This window comes from Lampris incognitus, chromosome 19 (assembly GCF_029633865.1).
Source record: "Lampris incognitus isolate fLamInc1 chromosome 19, fLamInc1.hap2, whole genome shotgun sequence".
NCBI classification, from domain to species: Eukaryota; Metazoa; Chordata; class Actinopteri; order Lampriformes; family Lampridae; genus Lampris; species Lampris incognitus.
This window is the reverse complement of record NC_079229.1, coordinates 22297585-22314819: the sequence shown is the minus strand read 5'-3', so window position 1 is coordinate 22314819 and position 17235 is coordinate 22297585. Positions and strand designations below refer to the sequence as shown.

Here is a 17235-nt window from a genome sequence, read left to right as displayed (position 1 = left end):
GAGAGGGGAAGAAGAGAGTGCAGACAGGGTGGAGTGGGTGGAGAAGAGTGTCAGGAGTGATTTGCGACAGACGGGTACCAGCAAGAGTTAAAGGGAAGGTTTACAAGATGGTTGTGAGACCAGCTATGTTATATGGTTTGGAGTTAGTGGCACTGACAAAAAGACAGGAGGCGGGGCTGGAGGTGGCAGAGTTGAAGATGCTAAGATTTTCATTGGGAGTGACGAAGAAGGACAGGATTAGGAACGAGTATAGTAGAGGGACAGCTCAGGTTGGACGGTTTGGAGACAAAGCAAGAGAGGCAAGATTGAGATGGCTTGGACATGTGTGGAGGAGAGATGCTGGGTATATTGGGAGAAGGATGCTGAATATGGAGCTGTCAGGGGAGAGGAAAAGAGGAAGGCCAAAGAGGAGGTTTATGGATGTGGTGAGAGAGGATATGCAGGTGGCTGGTGTGACAGAGGAAGCTGCAGGGGACAGGAAGAAATGGAAACGGATGATCGATCCGCTGTGGTGACCCCTAACGGGAGCAGCCGAAAGTAGTAGTGATAGTGGTAGTAGTCGATGTTTGAGTGTGTATGTGTGTGTGTTTGTCTCACCAGGAGGTGACGTGGATGTCTTTGAGGAGGCTGGAAAAGCGGTCAGTAAGTGGGACACAGAGGGGACCCAGCAGGTTGTCCCAGCTGGGCTGCATGTATTCACTGGCCCTGCGCTGGGCATCGCTTTCACAGCACATGTACTCATGGTTGGGAGTCAGTATATAGGGGATGAAATAATAGTTACCACTGGATGCCTGGGGAGAGACAGAGGTGAGTTATGTTGATTTTAGATGAGCTTGATTTACCTTAGTTTTATGGTAATAAAACAGAAGTAAAGCAGTCGTTCATGATATCGAAACACAAAGGTCAAATAAAAAACAAGGACACAGTGTCATATGTGAAGCACAGCTGTTATTGAGTCAAAGCAAGTAAAGGCTTGGTGAGTTTGCGTTCAGTAGGTTTATCCTATGTGTTCAGTAAAAAAAAAAAATTATTCAGTGGTATTCGGTAGACTTGTTTTCCGTATCTGGTGTATAAGGTGTATAAAGACTTACTAAAGCAGGGATGCCCAACCTTATTTGAACCAAGACCTACTTTTAGAGTTGGCAGCCTGCCGAGATCTACCAATCTAAATATGGCCGTAGTAGCTATTACTGATAGCATATGTACGTATTTAATATGTACACAACAAACAGAAAATAATCCAGATACAATAAAAATGTAGTTCTCCAAGTTGGATAAGTGGAAATAAACGTATTTCTCTACCTTAGTGGGACCGCTGACACTGGGAGGAGGCAGCTAGTTTCTCGTAGTAAGGGCAGTAGGAGCTGGTTGCAAGCCTTAAGCAGGCCACAAGGTGGTCATCTGTCATTGTGGATCTGTACTTTGACTTGATCTTCATGTGAGAAAAAGCAGATTCACACAAATAGGTTGATCCAAAAGGTGCTGTCAAGTTCAAAGTGCATCTTCTGAGTTTGGGATACTTTTGTTCCAGCAGTAGCTCCCAGAACTCTCCATTCATGCCAGGTATTGCCCTGGACTTTATCTCAACGTCATTTTGAAGCGTCAGAATCTCATTCTCCACAGCAGAGCTGTCCAGGTGGTACAGTGATACTAATTTGGAGGCAATGCAATCCACATCGATACCTGCGCCAAAATGGAAAACAGATAGCTGGCAACAGGCTCAAGCTCAATGGTTGCAAAGTCAGAAAAGCGCTTCTCAAACTCTGACAAGATACTTTTGACACTTGCTCTACCCTGACGCTGAAGTTCTGCCTGCATGTGAGCAAAGTTCTGCAGGTCATGGCGTAGCAGCCTACTTGACAGCAGTTGTAGCTTGCTTCTAAACGTGTTCACTGAACTGATCGTGTTGATTACATGTTTATCATTGCCCTGCAGCTCTAACTTGTGTTTACTGAGCAAGTCGGTGAGATCTGTAAGGAACAGTATATCCAAAAAGCCACTGGTTGTTCTCTAACTGTGCATATTCTGCACGTTTTGAAAGCTTCAGAAATTCTTTGATTTCAGCCAACAACTCACTGAATCTCGCCAAAATGTACCTCTGCTCAGCCATCTTATGTACATCCATGTGCAGCAGCAGGTCTGTGTGTTTGACACCCATCTCCTATGAGTGTGCATGGACTAGCCTTCGCTCGAACGGAACACACAATCTTCATTGCAATACCCATCACTTCTTTCATGTTTTAAATCTTCCCACATAAAGCTTGCCGGTAAGTTATACAATTAAGGAGGTCTGGGGAAGATTCACTTTGTGTGCACAATGCAATGAACCCACTAGTGCAGCCTACCACTGCTGAAGCACCATCAGTTGTGATGGAGATGAGCTTAAAAAGGGGCAGTTGGTTCATGGTAACAAAATCCATTAAAGTGTGGAAAATATCTTTGCCTCTAGTGTGCCCTTCATTAGTAAAAATGGTGAAAATCTCTTCATTTGCAGTCATGTCCCCAAAAATGATTCTAACGAAAAAGCGTAACTGTGCCACATCCATCGTATCGGTCGAATCATCAAACTGGAGGTAAAAACACACACATGTCAATGTCCTTCTTCAGTTGCTCCTGGAGATCTTCTGCCATTCCCTTGCATTGTTGTGTAATGGTATTCCGGGATAATTGCACGTCCTTAATGACGGCCACGCATCCGCATAATTGCCATGGGGGACAAGGGGACCCCCCCACTATACGAAAGAGGGAAATTTGACCCCCCCCCAAAAAATTGTCATCCATCGATAAAGTTTTGAGCTCATGAAACTGTACTATGTCAGTTACTTTTCTGTGTTAAATTACACTAGGTCGGGTGGAGGCAGCACTGAGTCTAAGCATACCTCGTGGCATACCACAAAAGAAAGAAAAGAAGAAGCTACGCTGCACACGTGTGTTTATATGTGTGCGCACACCTTCTGGTAAAGATGCAAAAGAGGCAAACAGAAAGTGGACTGATAAGAAGCGGGTTCAAGGTGACCACCAAGACACTGTATTACTCAAACAACACTCACATAGCAACACTGTTGCGTATTGCATCGAAGTTCATTATTTCAGAGTTTGTCCTGGGCGGGACAAAAAAGTTTGAGGAACTTGTGGCTAACAGCCAACGTCCATATCAATAGCCATTGTCCTGAGGTCTCTGCTTCTCTTTGCGTTACCCCCATCACTAAAACTAACATTGGTGCTCCTGGCTAACCAGTATGATGAAGCTGGTTATCACCTGTCTCTGTAAACACTGGGGTTTCCATCTATGAGCGGAGGAGGCAGGTTGTTAACTGCTATGTTACAGCCACATAATCAGAACAATGAATGAAGTATTGAGATGAGATAAATCGGTCAGGTGACTCACTCCCCACTCGGTCCCCCCAAAGTCTGAGTGTGGATTTTGCCCTTGCAGTCACGATATCTGTTTTATTTTTGTAATCACCACAGAGCGCATCTCCAGCCTCAATAAACACCTCTTTAACAACTTCGCCATCCTAGAAAGATTTCTTGTACTTAGCAAGAACATTACCAATATGGCAAGATGCTACTGTCCCTGTAACCAAGCCTTACCGTTGGTGTTGGGCCTTGTAAAAATGGACTGCTGCGCTGCTAATTGAGCCTTCAATTCATGCACCTTTAGGGTTCGTAGAGCTGTTTTAGTTGGGAAATCTGTTGTAGCTTCTGTGCATCATTTTGAAATGCCACTCCAAATTACCCTCCTTTTGTAAGGCAACGCTCACATTGCAGATATGACAGATGGACTTCAAATTGGGGTAAACATAAAAATAATCTTCCTCCCATTCGTAATGAAAATGATGTTTTTGATCTTTTGGCTTCTGCCATAGTTGTGTTTTTCATCACAAATGCTAACTTTGCCTAATTTAGCTAGCTGGCTAGTTGATGGCATGGCCATCTCTCAACTTCTCCAGTTTGACACTGACAGTGAGTCCCTAGCAACGCAATGTGCCTAGCAACAATGTGGCAGTAGCTGGCACTGTTGCCCAGCATGCACTGCCAAAAAATTGATATTTTAATTTATTATTGACTGGTTGTGATGTTTATTGTGTTCAAGTGTTGCTTGTAGTGCATGTAAGTGTTTTTGGGTTAACTTTTTTGTTTTTCCCCCTTTTTCTCCCAATTGAATAGGGTCAACTACCCCACTCTTCTGAGCTGTCCCGGTCGCTGCTCCATCCCCTCTGCTGAGCCGGGGAGGGCTGCAGACTACCACATGCCTCCTCTGATACATGTGGAGTCGCCAGCCGCTTCTTTTCACCTGACAGTGAGGAGTTTCTCCAGGGGGACATGGGAGGATCACGCTATTCCCCCCCAGTTCCCCCTCCCCCCCAAACAGGCACCCCGACCGATCACAGGAGGCGCTAATGCAGCGACCAGGACACATACCCACATCCAGCATCCCACCCACAGACACGGCCAATTGTGTCTGTAGGGACGCCCAACCAAGCTGGAGGTAAAATGGGGATTCGAACCGGCGATCCCTGTGTTGGTAGGCAACGGAATAGACTGCCACACCACCCAGATGCCCCAGGTTAACTGTTTAATGGTGTTTTCCCATTTGTGTTATTCGGAATTTGATGTGTTGTCACCCTCATGTTGAATTGTATCTGGTGGATAGATCTATGAGGTTACACGAATTTTGTTATCAACAATAAATATTAAAAAAGTAGCACAGAGAATGAACTGTTATAATTCTGGCGCGACTTGACGGTTGACATGAAATCCTGTTGATCGCAATCGACCGGTTGGGCACCCCTGCACTAAACAGTTGCAAGAAGCTCGTAGTAGGAGAAAAATTGTATGATCCATCTGAGGGGGACTTGCACGGGGCTGAACATTGAGATGTTCATTTCAATGTATTTGAAATCATACAACGCACAATTTGAGTGAGTGAGGGCCTTCCTTGAAAAAAGTTTTTGCCCTTCCAGAAAAACACCCAAAAACATTTTTGAAAGACAAAATCAAAATCGGGACAACATGTATAATCACAAGTTATTTTTTCAACAGCGCTAAGCAGGTGCAGAGCACAACAAGCATGAAAACAGAATAAAATGTGCCACGGAGATGCGTAGAAGGCAAGTATTGGAAACCCGATTGCCACATGTATGACCTCAAACAGATTGCACAGATTACTTTCTAATACCACTGGTATACCGCTGCTCCCACACACACTTGTTCCACACACACACACACACACACTGTTAACCACACAGCAGTGTGATGGTTTGCAGAATAACATGACTTATGTGCATGGCATGGTAGTCGCATTTATCCTAGTGGAAATCAACACCCTAAGTCTACCAGCAGCACTGGCACCTTTCTCTACAAACTGAGCTACACCGGCCCACAGGAAACACATCACCATATATACACCAATACTGCACTTCAAACCACCTTACGTACACTAATGCTGCATTTTACACTACTGTTTATACAATGATACTAAATTATGTACACTACACACATATAGCCCTTTCAGACCAGACTGAAATCTGGGTTTTTACAGGGCTCGCCTTTCGCCTGAGAGACGATGCCATGGTTCAAAATCCTTGAATATTAGTTCAGTGTATGGCACAGCAACATGTCTAGGTACTGGTACAGCAATTTTCTAGACCCCTGTCCATTACAAGAGGCCACACAGAATCCCAGGAATAATTGGTTTGACGTGTTGTATTTGATCTTCCCCTTCATTGTTGAATGACAGCGGAAGGGTTGCAAGAAATCACGGCCGAGGTTAACGAAGTCCACATCTTGGTAAACTGCAATGTGATTTTGAGTTTGTCAGAGGAGTCAATGGAGTGTCTATAAAACAGTACAAACCCAACATCATCCACAATCTCCCAGGATAGTTGTTAGCAGATGACGTTCATTTCACCACATTGGGATATGACGTTTTGGGAGATGCCCTGCATGTTGGACTGATGAGACTACATCTCTCATTCATATCATCATACGTCAGACCCTTTTTTAGCTATTCACAAAAGAAATAGCCTTTTGATTAATAATCCACTACACTCAGTCAATAATTTTCATGCTGTTAGACAATCATACAAATGCTAAGTGAGGTGAATTTAATATTACATGTATGATAATATCAATGATATTATTTTCTTTTTAAGAAAGAAGAAGAAAAGAAGAAAGCCATTTTATGTTGCCATTGTAGGTTACAATGAAATTTGTTTTCTGCATTTAACCCATCCTATTGTATAGAAGCAGTAGGCAGCTGTAGTGCAGCGCCTGGGGACCAACTCCAGTTCTTTTTCTTATTGCCTTGGTCAGGGGCACAGGCAGGAGTATTAACCCTAACATGCATGTCTTTTTTTTTTCCTAAAATGTATTTCTGATTTTTCCCTTTTTCTCCCAATTTAGTGGCCAATCGATCCCTATTTTAATTCAAACACCCACCCTCGTACTGCATGCGTTCACCAACTGCATCTCTCCGGCCGGCAGTCTCGAAGGAGACGCCTCCCCACTTTCGTGACAAGGTGACTCCAGACTGAACCACTGCTTTTTCCAACACACCCAGAGACGCATTCATGTGACGAACAGAAGCCGACTCCGCCCCCCTCCCGAAGACAGCGTTGCCAATTATTGCTGCTTCATCGAGTCCGGCCATAGTCAGATCTGACAAGACCGAGGCGCAAACCCCGGTCCCCAGTGGGCAACTGCATCGACACAAAGCCGATGCTTAGACCGCTACACCACCGCGGACCCCACATGCATGTCTTTTTGATAGTGGGAGGAAACCGGAGCAACCAGAGGAAACCCACACAGACACGGGAAGAACATGCAAACCCTGGACAAAAAGGACCTGGGACAGCCTGGAGTTCGAACCCAGGACTTTCTTGCTGTGAGGCAACAGTGCTAACCACTGGGCCATCATGCCAATCAGATTTAGCTATCTTCCTTTTTCTGTGTTGTTCAGTTTATTTGTGAGACACACACTGCAAAATTTAGAGAGCCAGTAATGTTTATCTCCATGCGCAGGAAACGGAGGAATATGATTAGTCAGTGAGGGCACCTCCCAGCATACTTAAGGGCAGCCTGGTACCTACTTTATTGCGCAATCCGGACGCCCTGTATTCTGGAGGCAAAGGAACCCAAGGAAAACCTAGTGCTGGGGGATGAGCAGCCTACTCGACATACACACGCAAAAACACACAAAGATACACACAAACACAGGCACACACAAACATACACACACGCGCGCGCGCACACAGATTAACCACTGATGCACTGATGATGCAAGGATGTATTTTGGGCATATCACGTGTGTTTTTTATGCTATCATATGTATGCATGTGTGTGTGTGTGTATATATATACCCTGTGACAGCAAGAGAGAGAGAGAGAGTATGCATATATGCATGCCTGAGTGCATTTGTGCACAAGAATAGCAATAACACTTGTTGTTATTATGACACAAATAGCATCGAACAGTGTGTGTGTGCATAAATCTCTTTCTTTCTCTGCAACTTACACACACAGGAACTTACTGTGTTTTTCTGGGCCACCATGTCCTGTGAGGTAGGGAATCCAAAAAGCATGTGAGAGAGAATACATAATTATTTACAACAGGGGCTGAGCTAAGCAGTTGCTGTGTTGTTGTGTTCTTAAGTTACACTTGTACACATTTACCAGTGTTAGAAGGGCTCCTTTTCTACAGCAGTGCAATAAAATTGTGTATGTGTGCATGCCTGCATGCATGCATGCGTGTGTTTATGTCTATGCATTTGTTTTCATACATGTGCAGAATGCATTTAAGTGTGTGTTTGAGTGCGTGCATTTGCTGTTTGCCTCCATCCAATGTGGATCCAATGTGTGGATGTGCGCATGAGTCTGTGTGTGTGTGTGTGTGTGTGTGTGTGTGTGTACCTTCAGTGACTGGGCAGTGTCAGGATCAGTGTCGTGGTATAGTATGACATTATTGGCCATGTCGAAGCTCTCCCTCACACCTAGATGGTAGAAGAGGGACGGCTGGCGGAACACGTCACTCATATCCACTACTGCTATGTCTGGGTGGAGAGAGAGAGAGAGAGAGAGAGAGAATCAGAATCAGAGCGGGAGAGAGGTGAAAGACGATGAAGACGCTGCCGACAGGATCAATATTAAGAGAGGCCACAGTCCCATAAACTCTTTCATTGGACCCTTCAATACAAATGCAACACCTTAAAATAAAATTAAAACTTACTAAAATGTTATAGGGATGTGTTTTAAATGATCCCTGTAACTGGTAATTTTAAGTTTGCGGTCTCCGAGAAAGACGCTGGGAGGTTAGTTTGCCCATGTCAACTTCTGCCATCTCACCTTGTCAAATATCCATCAGAGGTGTCGACAACTTCTATCAGCGCGATAAAAATAGCAGGGGGACTCGGATGACAGGTTCTATAAAAAGGTCAAAACGTCCTGTTTACAGGTTAAATTTAGGCGACCTGCCCTGACACGTTTGAAGACCCCTTACGACTCAAACATGGAAGAAAGAAAAAACATTTCGATAGATTCTCCTTTCCAGGGGTTGGATCTTCGCGTTTTGATATTCTTGTGATACCGAATTCCTTATTGGTCATTGTTTTAACCTTTGGTTGCCTGATATAAGACGAAATTGTCAACTCGCTATACACCATTTCCACCTGGTTGATGCTAGAGCCAACGGGGTGTAGGCACGAAAGTCGCTGTGATTGGCTGTTGCAGCCGCGAATGGCTGTTGTGTCGGCCAATAGACAGCGCAGAACCTCAAAGCGCACTGACATGAAACAAACGCTGCGCATTGAAACATTTAGCTAGCTAGCTTACAACTAACCTTAACATTGCCAGATCGTACTGTAACCCTAACCGTAACAGTAACCATAACCCTACCGCTATTGCTATCGCTAGCTAACTAACGTTAACTTAATTCGCCCCAACTATTGCTCTGTCTGTCGGTCTAGCAGTCCGGGCGCTTAAAGGTTCCGCGCTGTTTATTGGCCGACGCAACAACCAATCACGTCTACTTCCGTGCCTACACCCCGTTTCCACCTTCAGTCTGACGTTACTTCCGCTCTAACCGATTTCCGTGGGGGCGGGGCATTCGTTTTTCCCTAACCAATCACTAGACCAACATATCCGCCGGAATCTAACGTCTGCGTAAACATGCCAACATACTGGTTTTGCCGGGGTTTTAAGAGTGGAGCGAAGCGAAGTTAAAAAAAAACCGATGTCGGGGTCGGGCGATATTAAGAAGACATGCTGTCTACACTTGACAACAGTTTGACAGCAGCGTTAGTTCCACCCGTGGTACTGATTGGCTAATCGTTAGTCCCCCTCTCCCCCACGGCGCTCATTGGATAACCTCTTTTTCAGCCGAGAAACCGCTGTTCCATGTCATTATGCCAGACCAGAAGACTAAATCGACTCAGTGGAGCGGGCGGATTCAAAGGTCTGGACCCTGGCAAACGATAGGGATGAGGTTGGAGAGAAATAAATACCTTTTGTAAAAAGCTCTTTACATGCACGTGCGCGCGAGCACACACACACACACACACACACACACACACACACACACACACGTGCCCATACATGTGGCGACTGGCCAGCAAACAAAAAAACGTCCCCAGCAGCACGTCCCCTAAAGGTCCTCTCCGAAGGTCCAGTAAATGTCAATGTGTAGGGTTTTCGTTACGTCACGGGGACGTTATTGCGAGACAACATCCCCGGGACGGGGACGTCTTGAAGACTTTCCCCTATCGTCCCTGTAATGTCCTCGGGGTCGCAATAACGTCCCCGTGACGTCCCGATTACGTCTAGAAGACTTCCCCTAACGTCCCTGTACTAATGTCCTCGGGAGCGCCCCGTAATAACGTCCCCTTTACGTCACGGGGACGCCTAGAGGACTTTCCCCTAATGTCCCTGTAATGTCCTCGGGACGTTACAAGGACGCAAAACTTCCTCTAACGTCCCTGTAATGTCGTCGGGACGTTCTTTGAACGTTATTGCGGGGCAATTTATGTCAATTTATGTCTACAGGACTTTCCCCTAATGCCCCTGTAATGTCCTCGGGACGTTACAGGGACGTCCTACAATAACGTCCCCGTGACGTAATGAAAACCCTACATACTGACATTTACAGGACGTTCGGAGAGGACCTTTAAGGGACGTGCTGGGGACGTTTTTTTGTTTGCTGGGTGTCTGCTCATACATACAGCCCCCATTTTTTGTGGGGGCCAAGAAAATTCTGTTGGAGTCAAATCCAAGTTCCTTAACCCCAAACCTCACCCTAACCCTAACCCTTTCCCTAAACCTAAACCTGACCATAATCCTACCGCTATCCCGTATCGTTCTGCTCACAGCAGGTTAACGAAACAGGTGAGCCTCGCATCTATGAAAAAAAAACCCACAGATTTAAACCTAACCTTAAGCCTTAACCCTAAACCTAATTCTAAGACCTAACTTTTAGTACTACACCTAAGTCTAGCCATGACCCCGAATTATGATTGCATTCGGGTATGATTTCTGTGGCAACCCTGCCACAGAAAGTAGCTACTCTATTTTCTGATATTTTTTTTTGAACGTAAAGCATCTCGTGAGCCTAGCTTCAATACTCACCAGCAAAATGACATTTAGCTGTACCATTCCTGTAGATTTATGGGGGCTGTGACCCTTTCAGGGATATTTGTGAGTGAGCGCATGTGGAAATGTATGCTTTTTTAAAGACATAAGGTTTTATCTTCTTTTTTTATTAACATTACAGCAAAAATAACTTCTTTCTGCACCCCCTCGTGCAGTTTCATTCCTGGTAGGATTTCACAGAAACGCCCTCGACAGAGATGCAACTGTAACCTTTATCCTGCACAAACAGGTCACAAACACAGAAGAGGGTTGGTTTAATTTAACCCAACCCTCTTCTGTGTTAAATTAACTGCTTTATCCTTTGAGTTGTCGTCTCCTTTCACAGGTGTCGACCTTTGATGTTATTCGAACTTGTCATCATGCAAACATGTAGGGTGTCTCTTCTGGCACTTTTCACACGTGCTCTTGTTATTACACCTTCTTGAGCGATGACCAGTCTTCAAACACACAAAGCAAAGTTTCTCTGCGTGCACAAACTTGACACGATCTTGAACTGTCTTTTCACGGAACCTTTTGCACTTGGCAAGGACATGTCCCGTTCTTCTACAGAACATGCATGATGGGATGTTACACTGTGTTGTGTTTGTGGACAGTGTCTTTGCTTGAATGGGTTGGCTCTGTATGCTTTGGTTTCTCCATTTCCACACTCTTGAGCGCTTGTATTGAGGATTTTGGCTCGCAAGCGAGATCTGCTTCCTTCGAGGAAGGAAGTCTACAAACTCTTTGAATGGTGGGTACCCAGCGTTTGCTTGTCTAGCTTCCATCGCTTTGCGGTTCCATCTGGATGCCAACCAATCTGGCAATTTCAGCAGAATTTTTTGACTCTCATTGCAGTCATGGAGGACTTCCAATGTCTTAATGTGAGGCATTGCAGCCTCGCAACTCTTGAAGTAATCTGCAAATTCTTTTAGTTCACAGCCATCTTTAGAGCGTATTTTTGGCCATCCATGCAGCTGGTCTCGGAAGGACTTCCCAATAATAAATGGGTCTCCGAAACGTTTTTCCAACAGCTGACAGGCTGAGTCGTATGCTGCTTCGGTGCCTAGTAGGAAAATCATTCAACGGCTCTCTTTGCAGCGCCACCTAAGTACTTTCTTAGGTAATACAGTTTTTTATTCTTTGGAATGTTTTTCCTGCCTATCAGTGTTTCGAAAGATAGGCAGGAAAGGATCTCCAGTGAATAATGCAGGCTCTGGTGTTGGAAGACGATTGGCACTTATAGCTTCTGCTTGTATGTTGACCAAATCAGAGATGTTCTGCACTTGGGGCATGGGCATCAAAGTTGGTGGAGCTTGAGGTACCAGTTGCAGACTTTGGGGACTAGGAGCTTGACTTGTAACTGGTAGAGATTGAGGAATGAATGGGGGACTCGATGCATGGAGGGCTTGGGTTGTGACGAGCAGAGATTGAGGAATAACTGGAGGAATTGTGAGATTACGAACTTGAAGTTCTCCTGCTGGTTCAACATCATGCAATAAATCGATTGGTTAAATCTTTCTTCGACTTGATCGTAGACAAGCCCAACAACCCAGCGGCTGGGTAAAAACAACCCAGCTGCAGGGTGGGCTAAGAAATCACAGTGGCTTAGCACATTTGCAATTACGAGGTGCTAGCTGTTAAAGTTAAACAAAGTTTAACAAAACAGTCATCACAAACAAATCATTATTTATTTGCATTTGATAATCAGACCATTCACAATCCCGCCATCTCATCCAGCACTCTCTTTGACTGTCCCTTACTTCCCTGTCGTTTCCTAATGTGTGGATGGCTACAGTGGGGGGGGGGGGTGTGTGGATGGCTACAGTGGGGGGGGGGGACGAAAGGAAGCAGCCTGAAACCGACGTGTTCTGTCTGTCTGTCAAGCTCCTCCGCTTCGTCTCGGTCCTATCACAGCGCTTCACCAACAAACAATGCAACTGCCCTGCTGCTGCTATCATGGCCACTCTGTTGACCCGCCGAAACCAGTTTGTTTAATTCACCCCGTTTTCCGGTGCATCTTGAAAACTACTGGCTAGTACGGTCGGAAGAATGACTATTTTTTAAGTTGTTCGGTTCAGTGAAACAACCGAGTTAAAGTGACCCAGCCGCGGGGTAGATTACGTCACATTCGGTGGAGTGGAGGGACACTGTCTTCAACCACCAATTCTGGGTTATTTTCTGCAACCCAAACAACCCAGAATGAGTTGAAATAACCCAAAATATGGTCGCGCAAGCCTCAACCACACAGCGTTTGGGGTTGAGAAAAGAACTCAGCACTTTTTAGAGTGTCAGCTAAAAATATAAGTCGGACAGGCTAACTTTAGCTCTGTTGAACCGGTGTACACGCATTTATTTTACAATGTCAGTGTTAAGCGTCCAATCCACACAAAAAAGCCCCACAAAAACAAAAAACATTATCTTTAACGTCTTAGAACATGAGATATTCTGATCTAGAGATGCATGCACAAACATTTTTTGAAGGGGTTGCAACCCCCCCAAAAAGAGACCAGGTTCACGCGGTGCAAGAAGCCACACTACTTCGGGGGGGGGTGCGGGGGGGGCATCTAAAACGTGCAGTAAATACTTGACCCGCTTCCAACGACCAACTCAGTACAGTGATCCCGTGTTGCTGTGTTCACACATAACACCTGCGCTTCACATGTATGACACGTTGTGTCCTTGTACTCCTATCCCTGCACGCACGCACACACGCACACGCACACGCACGGGCAAGCACCTGCGTCGTAGAAGGTGTCCAGCACGGACGTTTCTCCAAAATCCAGCCGTCCGAAGGTGACGGTCGTGAGCAGTGCGCTCTCTGCGTCGCATGCCTTCTGCAGACACTGGAGCGCGCCTGACTCGGGGCTGCTGGCCATCACGGACTTGAGCCCGTCGTTGAGCACGTAAACGGCGCGCAACGACCGCTGCTTGGCCGGAGGGCATGGGCTGGCCACTTCCGCCCCCCGCTCCCGGTCCCGGTCGCGGTCCCGGTCCACCAGGCACACCCCGGCGGAGTGCTCTCCCCCGGCTTCCGCCACTGGTGCGTTCTGGCCCGGCTCCATGGCGAGTATTTTCTTTTTTTAAAAGTTCTTCTTCCTTCTCGGTCTCCCTCCTTTTCCCTTTTCTTTTCTTTTCTGTTTTCTTTTTCAGTGCTATTTCTTTATTTCCGTCGGGGCGTCCGTTCTCCCTGGCGTCCTCCTCCTCTGCCCCTCTCTCTATGGCGCACACCTGTCGCTGGCGCACTGGTCTGTCCCTACGCATCGCGCCTCATTAATTCACATTATCCTCATTATTTCGCGCCAAGGAGTCCGCTCCGAGACTGGATGCGACTAGATCACTGCCACATGAGAGAGAGAGAGAGAGAGAGAGAGAGAGAGAGAGAGAGAGAGAGAGAGAGAGAGAGAGAGAGAGAGAGATGGGGGGGTCACAAAGTCGGTTATCTCTGCACTTGGAGGGAAAACGGTAGGACGCACTCTTTCCCATCACAGTAAACCAACAGTATACTCTCTTCCACTCTGGCTTTTAATTTGTCCTCCGTTGCTGAAGGCTGGGGGGGCTCTTTGTCCTCGGCTTCCGGTTTTGGAACCTGCCATCCGGCCCTGTGCCAACGCAGACATGAGGCCAACTTATCAGACCCGGCTGCGTGCTGTGGTCCTCCGCGCCTCGCCGTGCTCCGGCATGTTATCACCGGCTCGGTGTCTGTCTAAATATAAAGCCATGTGTCCGCCAAGCCATTCAAGAAGGCAGGCGGTCAAGTTATTCTCAGTTATGTCCTCCAGCCACGCTTGCGGTGCCAAAATTCAACACACTCGTTGTGCATGGAAAGCATACTATGCGACATGCTTTTATATATGGGGGAACATGTTTTGCCCCTATTTTATGTGTAGCGTTTTGTGTTATCAATTTTAGATGACCAAAGTGGCATAGGCGGATGAATGCCAGCCCAGAAAACGTTTATGCTTGTTTGCAAAACCGTGTTGATAATCGTAAGAGACGGTGGATGGAAATCACTTAAACTATCCGCATGTAGCTGTTTTTCATTTTGGGGTAAGGGAATGTAAGGCTCAATGTTCGCTTTGTTGACTGTATGGCGATGCCAGTGGCCATACGGGATATGAATTTTTTGGGGGATACAAAATTTGGCTCCGCACCTCAGCAGAAACGTCACAGATTACAGACGCGCACATCCCCCCTCCCCCCCACAGCCAGGAGATGGCTGAAACAGCAGCAAGTGTCATGAAGAGTACGTATTATTCTAATGCCCATAATTATGATTTTGATTTGAGATTTAAAATTATTCAAGTCCCCCGCTGTCATCCTCATTGTTGTTGTTGTTGTTTTTTTTCAGTTTGGGGAAGTGTTAGTGTTGATTACAACAGTCATCACTGTTTTCAGTTGAAGACTATGAATGAATTCCCACAGCAGCTCTCCCTATTTTGGCCATCCAGACCTCAAATTAACAGCGATAAGGCCACTTTCCATCTGTCCCGGAGAGATTTGTTGCTCTCTCTCTCGCTCTCTCTCTCTCTCTCTCTCTCTCACACACACACACACACACACTCACTCACACACACACACACACACACACACACACACGCACACAAATCACACTTCACTATCAGTCAGTTTAGTGCAAATGTTTTTTTTCTTTCTTTTTTTTATTAAAATCTGCACACATACAGTACATAATAGCATCTTTATAACACCGAAATATAAAAGTAGATATATATATATATATTTATATATTTCACTATCCTGGAGAGAAAAGACCAAGTCAAGAAAACAACTTGTGGCCTTAGTCTTAGTAGTTTTCTCTTTGTCATAGGACAGAAAGAAAGAAAGAAAGAAAGAAGAATTTGGAGTGAAAAACAGGAAGGCCACAGTGACAGGTTGTCATAGATACTGTGCACGTGAGGAAGGGAGGCCAACGGTCATGTGCTCCAGCACACACACACACACACACACACAGACACACACACACACACACACACACACACACACATAGATAAGACACGCAGGCCGCAGCGTGGACCCAGAACAGCACAGAGGTCATTTGAACCAACCAGGCTTACAAGGTTGGCAACTGAAGTTTTCTTCACACTTAGAAAGAACAGTACCGGTGCGGTTGTTGGGTCAACCATCAGCTCTGTGTCCTCCTTCTGTAACCGTGGCGACGCACAGCGACAGCCCAGGTGAGTACCGGTGGCACAGTGAGCTCCAGATAGATAGCAGTAAACAAAAAGACAAGCCTTAAAAAAAAAAGAGCAAAAACAAAACAACAAAAATGGCCGAATTCAGCAGGGAGTAAGGCTGAATCGGGGGAGATGGTTGCTTCCATGGTGCTGTGTTCTCGTTGATGCCGTTGTTATTTGGCACAAATAACTTAAAACTTGTTTGGCTGAGGGTCTGGGCCATCGGATAAGGTCTTCAAATACAGGCCTCTGATGTGGTGATGTCATCAGGGTGTGCCAAAAATAGCGTCTTAGGAGTCATTTGGACAGGTTCTTCTTTATGTGCTCCACTTCGATCTGTCGAACACACACAAAATAAGTTACCTTTCAGGTTTTTGCCGTATTGCTAAAAAGCAAAATCAACAGCACACATAGTTGTTGATTTCAGTCGCAGGAATTGAACCTGGGACCTTGTGCACACAGGCATGTCTCACCATTTACTGGATTACCCTGCGACATAAAACACAAAGCAGCCAACTGTTCAGGAAGTCTGACTCACAGTCAGAGGGCTGCAGGTTGCATCCCCTTAACTGATAGCTCCTAAACGCAAGCTGAGGTGACCTTGAACCAGGGTACACAACTTACCTGGAAACGACACAATCAGTCTCATGGCTTTCACAGCTAACCAGTTTTAGCTTAAGCACTGTGGTTCAATCAGTGTTGTTGCTGTCCTTGTACCCTCATAAAAACATAGCATACATGTAAAGTGTATGTTAATAGCTACTTCTTTCGCAGTTGCCCTGCAGGGATCTCACCTGTAAACTGATGCGAATCCTCTTCTCCTCGTCCAGCTCACTGGCCAGCTGCTTCATCTCCAGTCTGAGCCACACGCATAAAACGGTCAATCTCAAGATCACAGCCAGCATTCGGGTGTGTTTGCAGGCACACACACGCACGCACGCACACACACGCACACACACACACACACATACACATACACATACACATACACATACACATACATACCTGTGCTGTTTTTTAAGCAATTCTATGGTGGCTCTCAGGTCTCGGAGCTGGTTTCTGAGTTCGTCCAGGGTGGGTGGTGTCAGGGGTGAAGCTCGGAGCTCTGGGGAGGGGCTAAGTGCAGAAGAGGAGGGCGAAGCAGGACGATGACCAGGGCTGTTGGGCGGGGGCAGAACCGTGGGTTTTGGGGGCAACGGCGACTTACTGTCAGGTAACTAAAGGCGCATGTACGCCCGTGCACGCGCGCGCACACACACACACACACACACACACACACACACACACACACACACACACACACAATCCAGAGATCTCTTAAGTTTCCATTCCAATAACTGTATTCAATTTCTCATTATGTCAGTCATTAAAAGGACTATCATTACAAAGTGAGATACTATAAAAGTGTGACACTGAACTGT

The 17235-nt window shown here is 46.0% G+C and overlaps 2 protein-coding genes across 2 annotated transcripts in view; both read right to left on the bottom strand.

Annotated features, from left to right (window-relative positions):
• Window positions 1-13812, bottom strand: part of map3k15 (mitogen-activated protein kinase kinase kinase 15) — a 57479-nt gene extending 43667 nt beyond the window's left edge. Inside the window, exons 1-4 of the mRNA XM_056299570.1 lie at window positions 13360-13812; window positions 7914-8053; window positions 7535-7558; window positions 598-791 (exon numbers count right to left, since the gene is read on the bottom strand). Of these exons, the coding sequence (XP_056155545.1) occupies window positions 598-791; window positions 7535-7558; window positions 7914-8053; window positions 13360-13684 (683 nt within the window). The 5' untranslated portion in view covers window positions 13685-13812. The remainder of the gene's footprint in view (window positions 1-597; window positions 792-7534; window positions 7559-7913; window positions 8054-13359) is intronic.
• A 1446-nt stretch (window positions 13813-15258) lies between these two features.
• Window positions 15259-17235, bottom strand: part of sh3kbp1 (SH3-domain kinase binding protein 1) — a 28755-nt gene continuing 26778 nt past the window's right edge. Inside the window, exons 17-19 of the mRNA XM_056299309.1 lie at window positions 16820-17031; window positions 16609-16672; window positions 15259-16150 (exon numbers count right to left, since the gene is read on the bottom strand). Of these exons, the coding sequence (XP_056155284.1) occupies window positions 16112-16150; window positions 16609-16672; window positions 16820-17031 (315 nt within the window). The 3' untranslated portion in view covers window positions 15259-16111. The remainder of the gene's footprint in view (window positions 16151-16608; window positions 16673-16819; window positions 17032-17235) is intronic.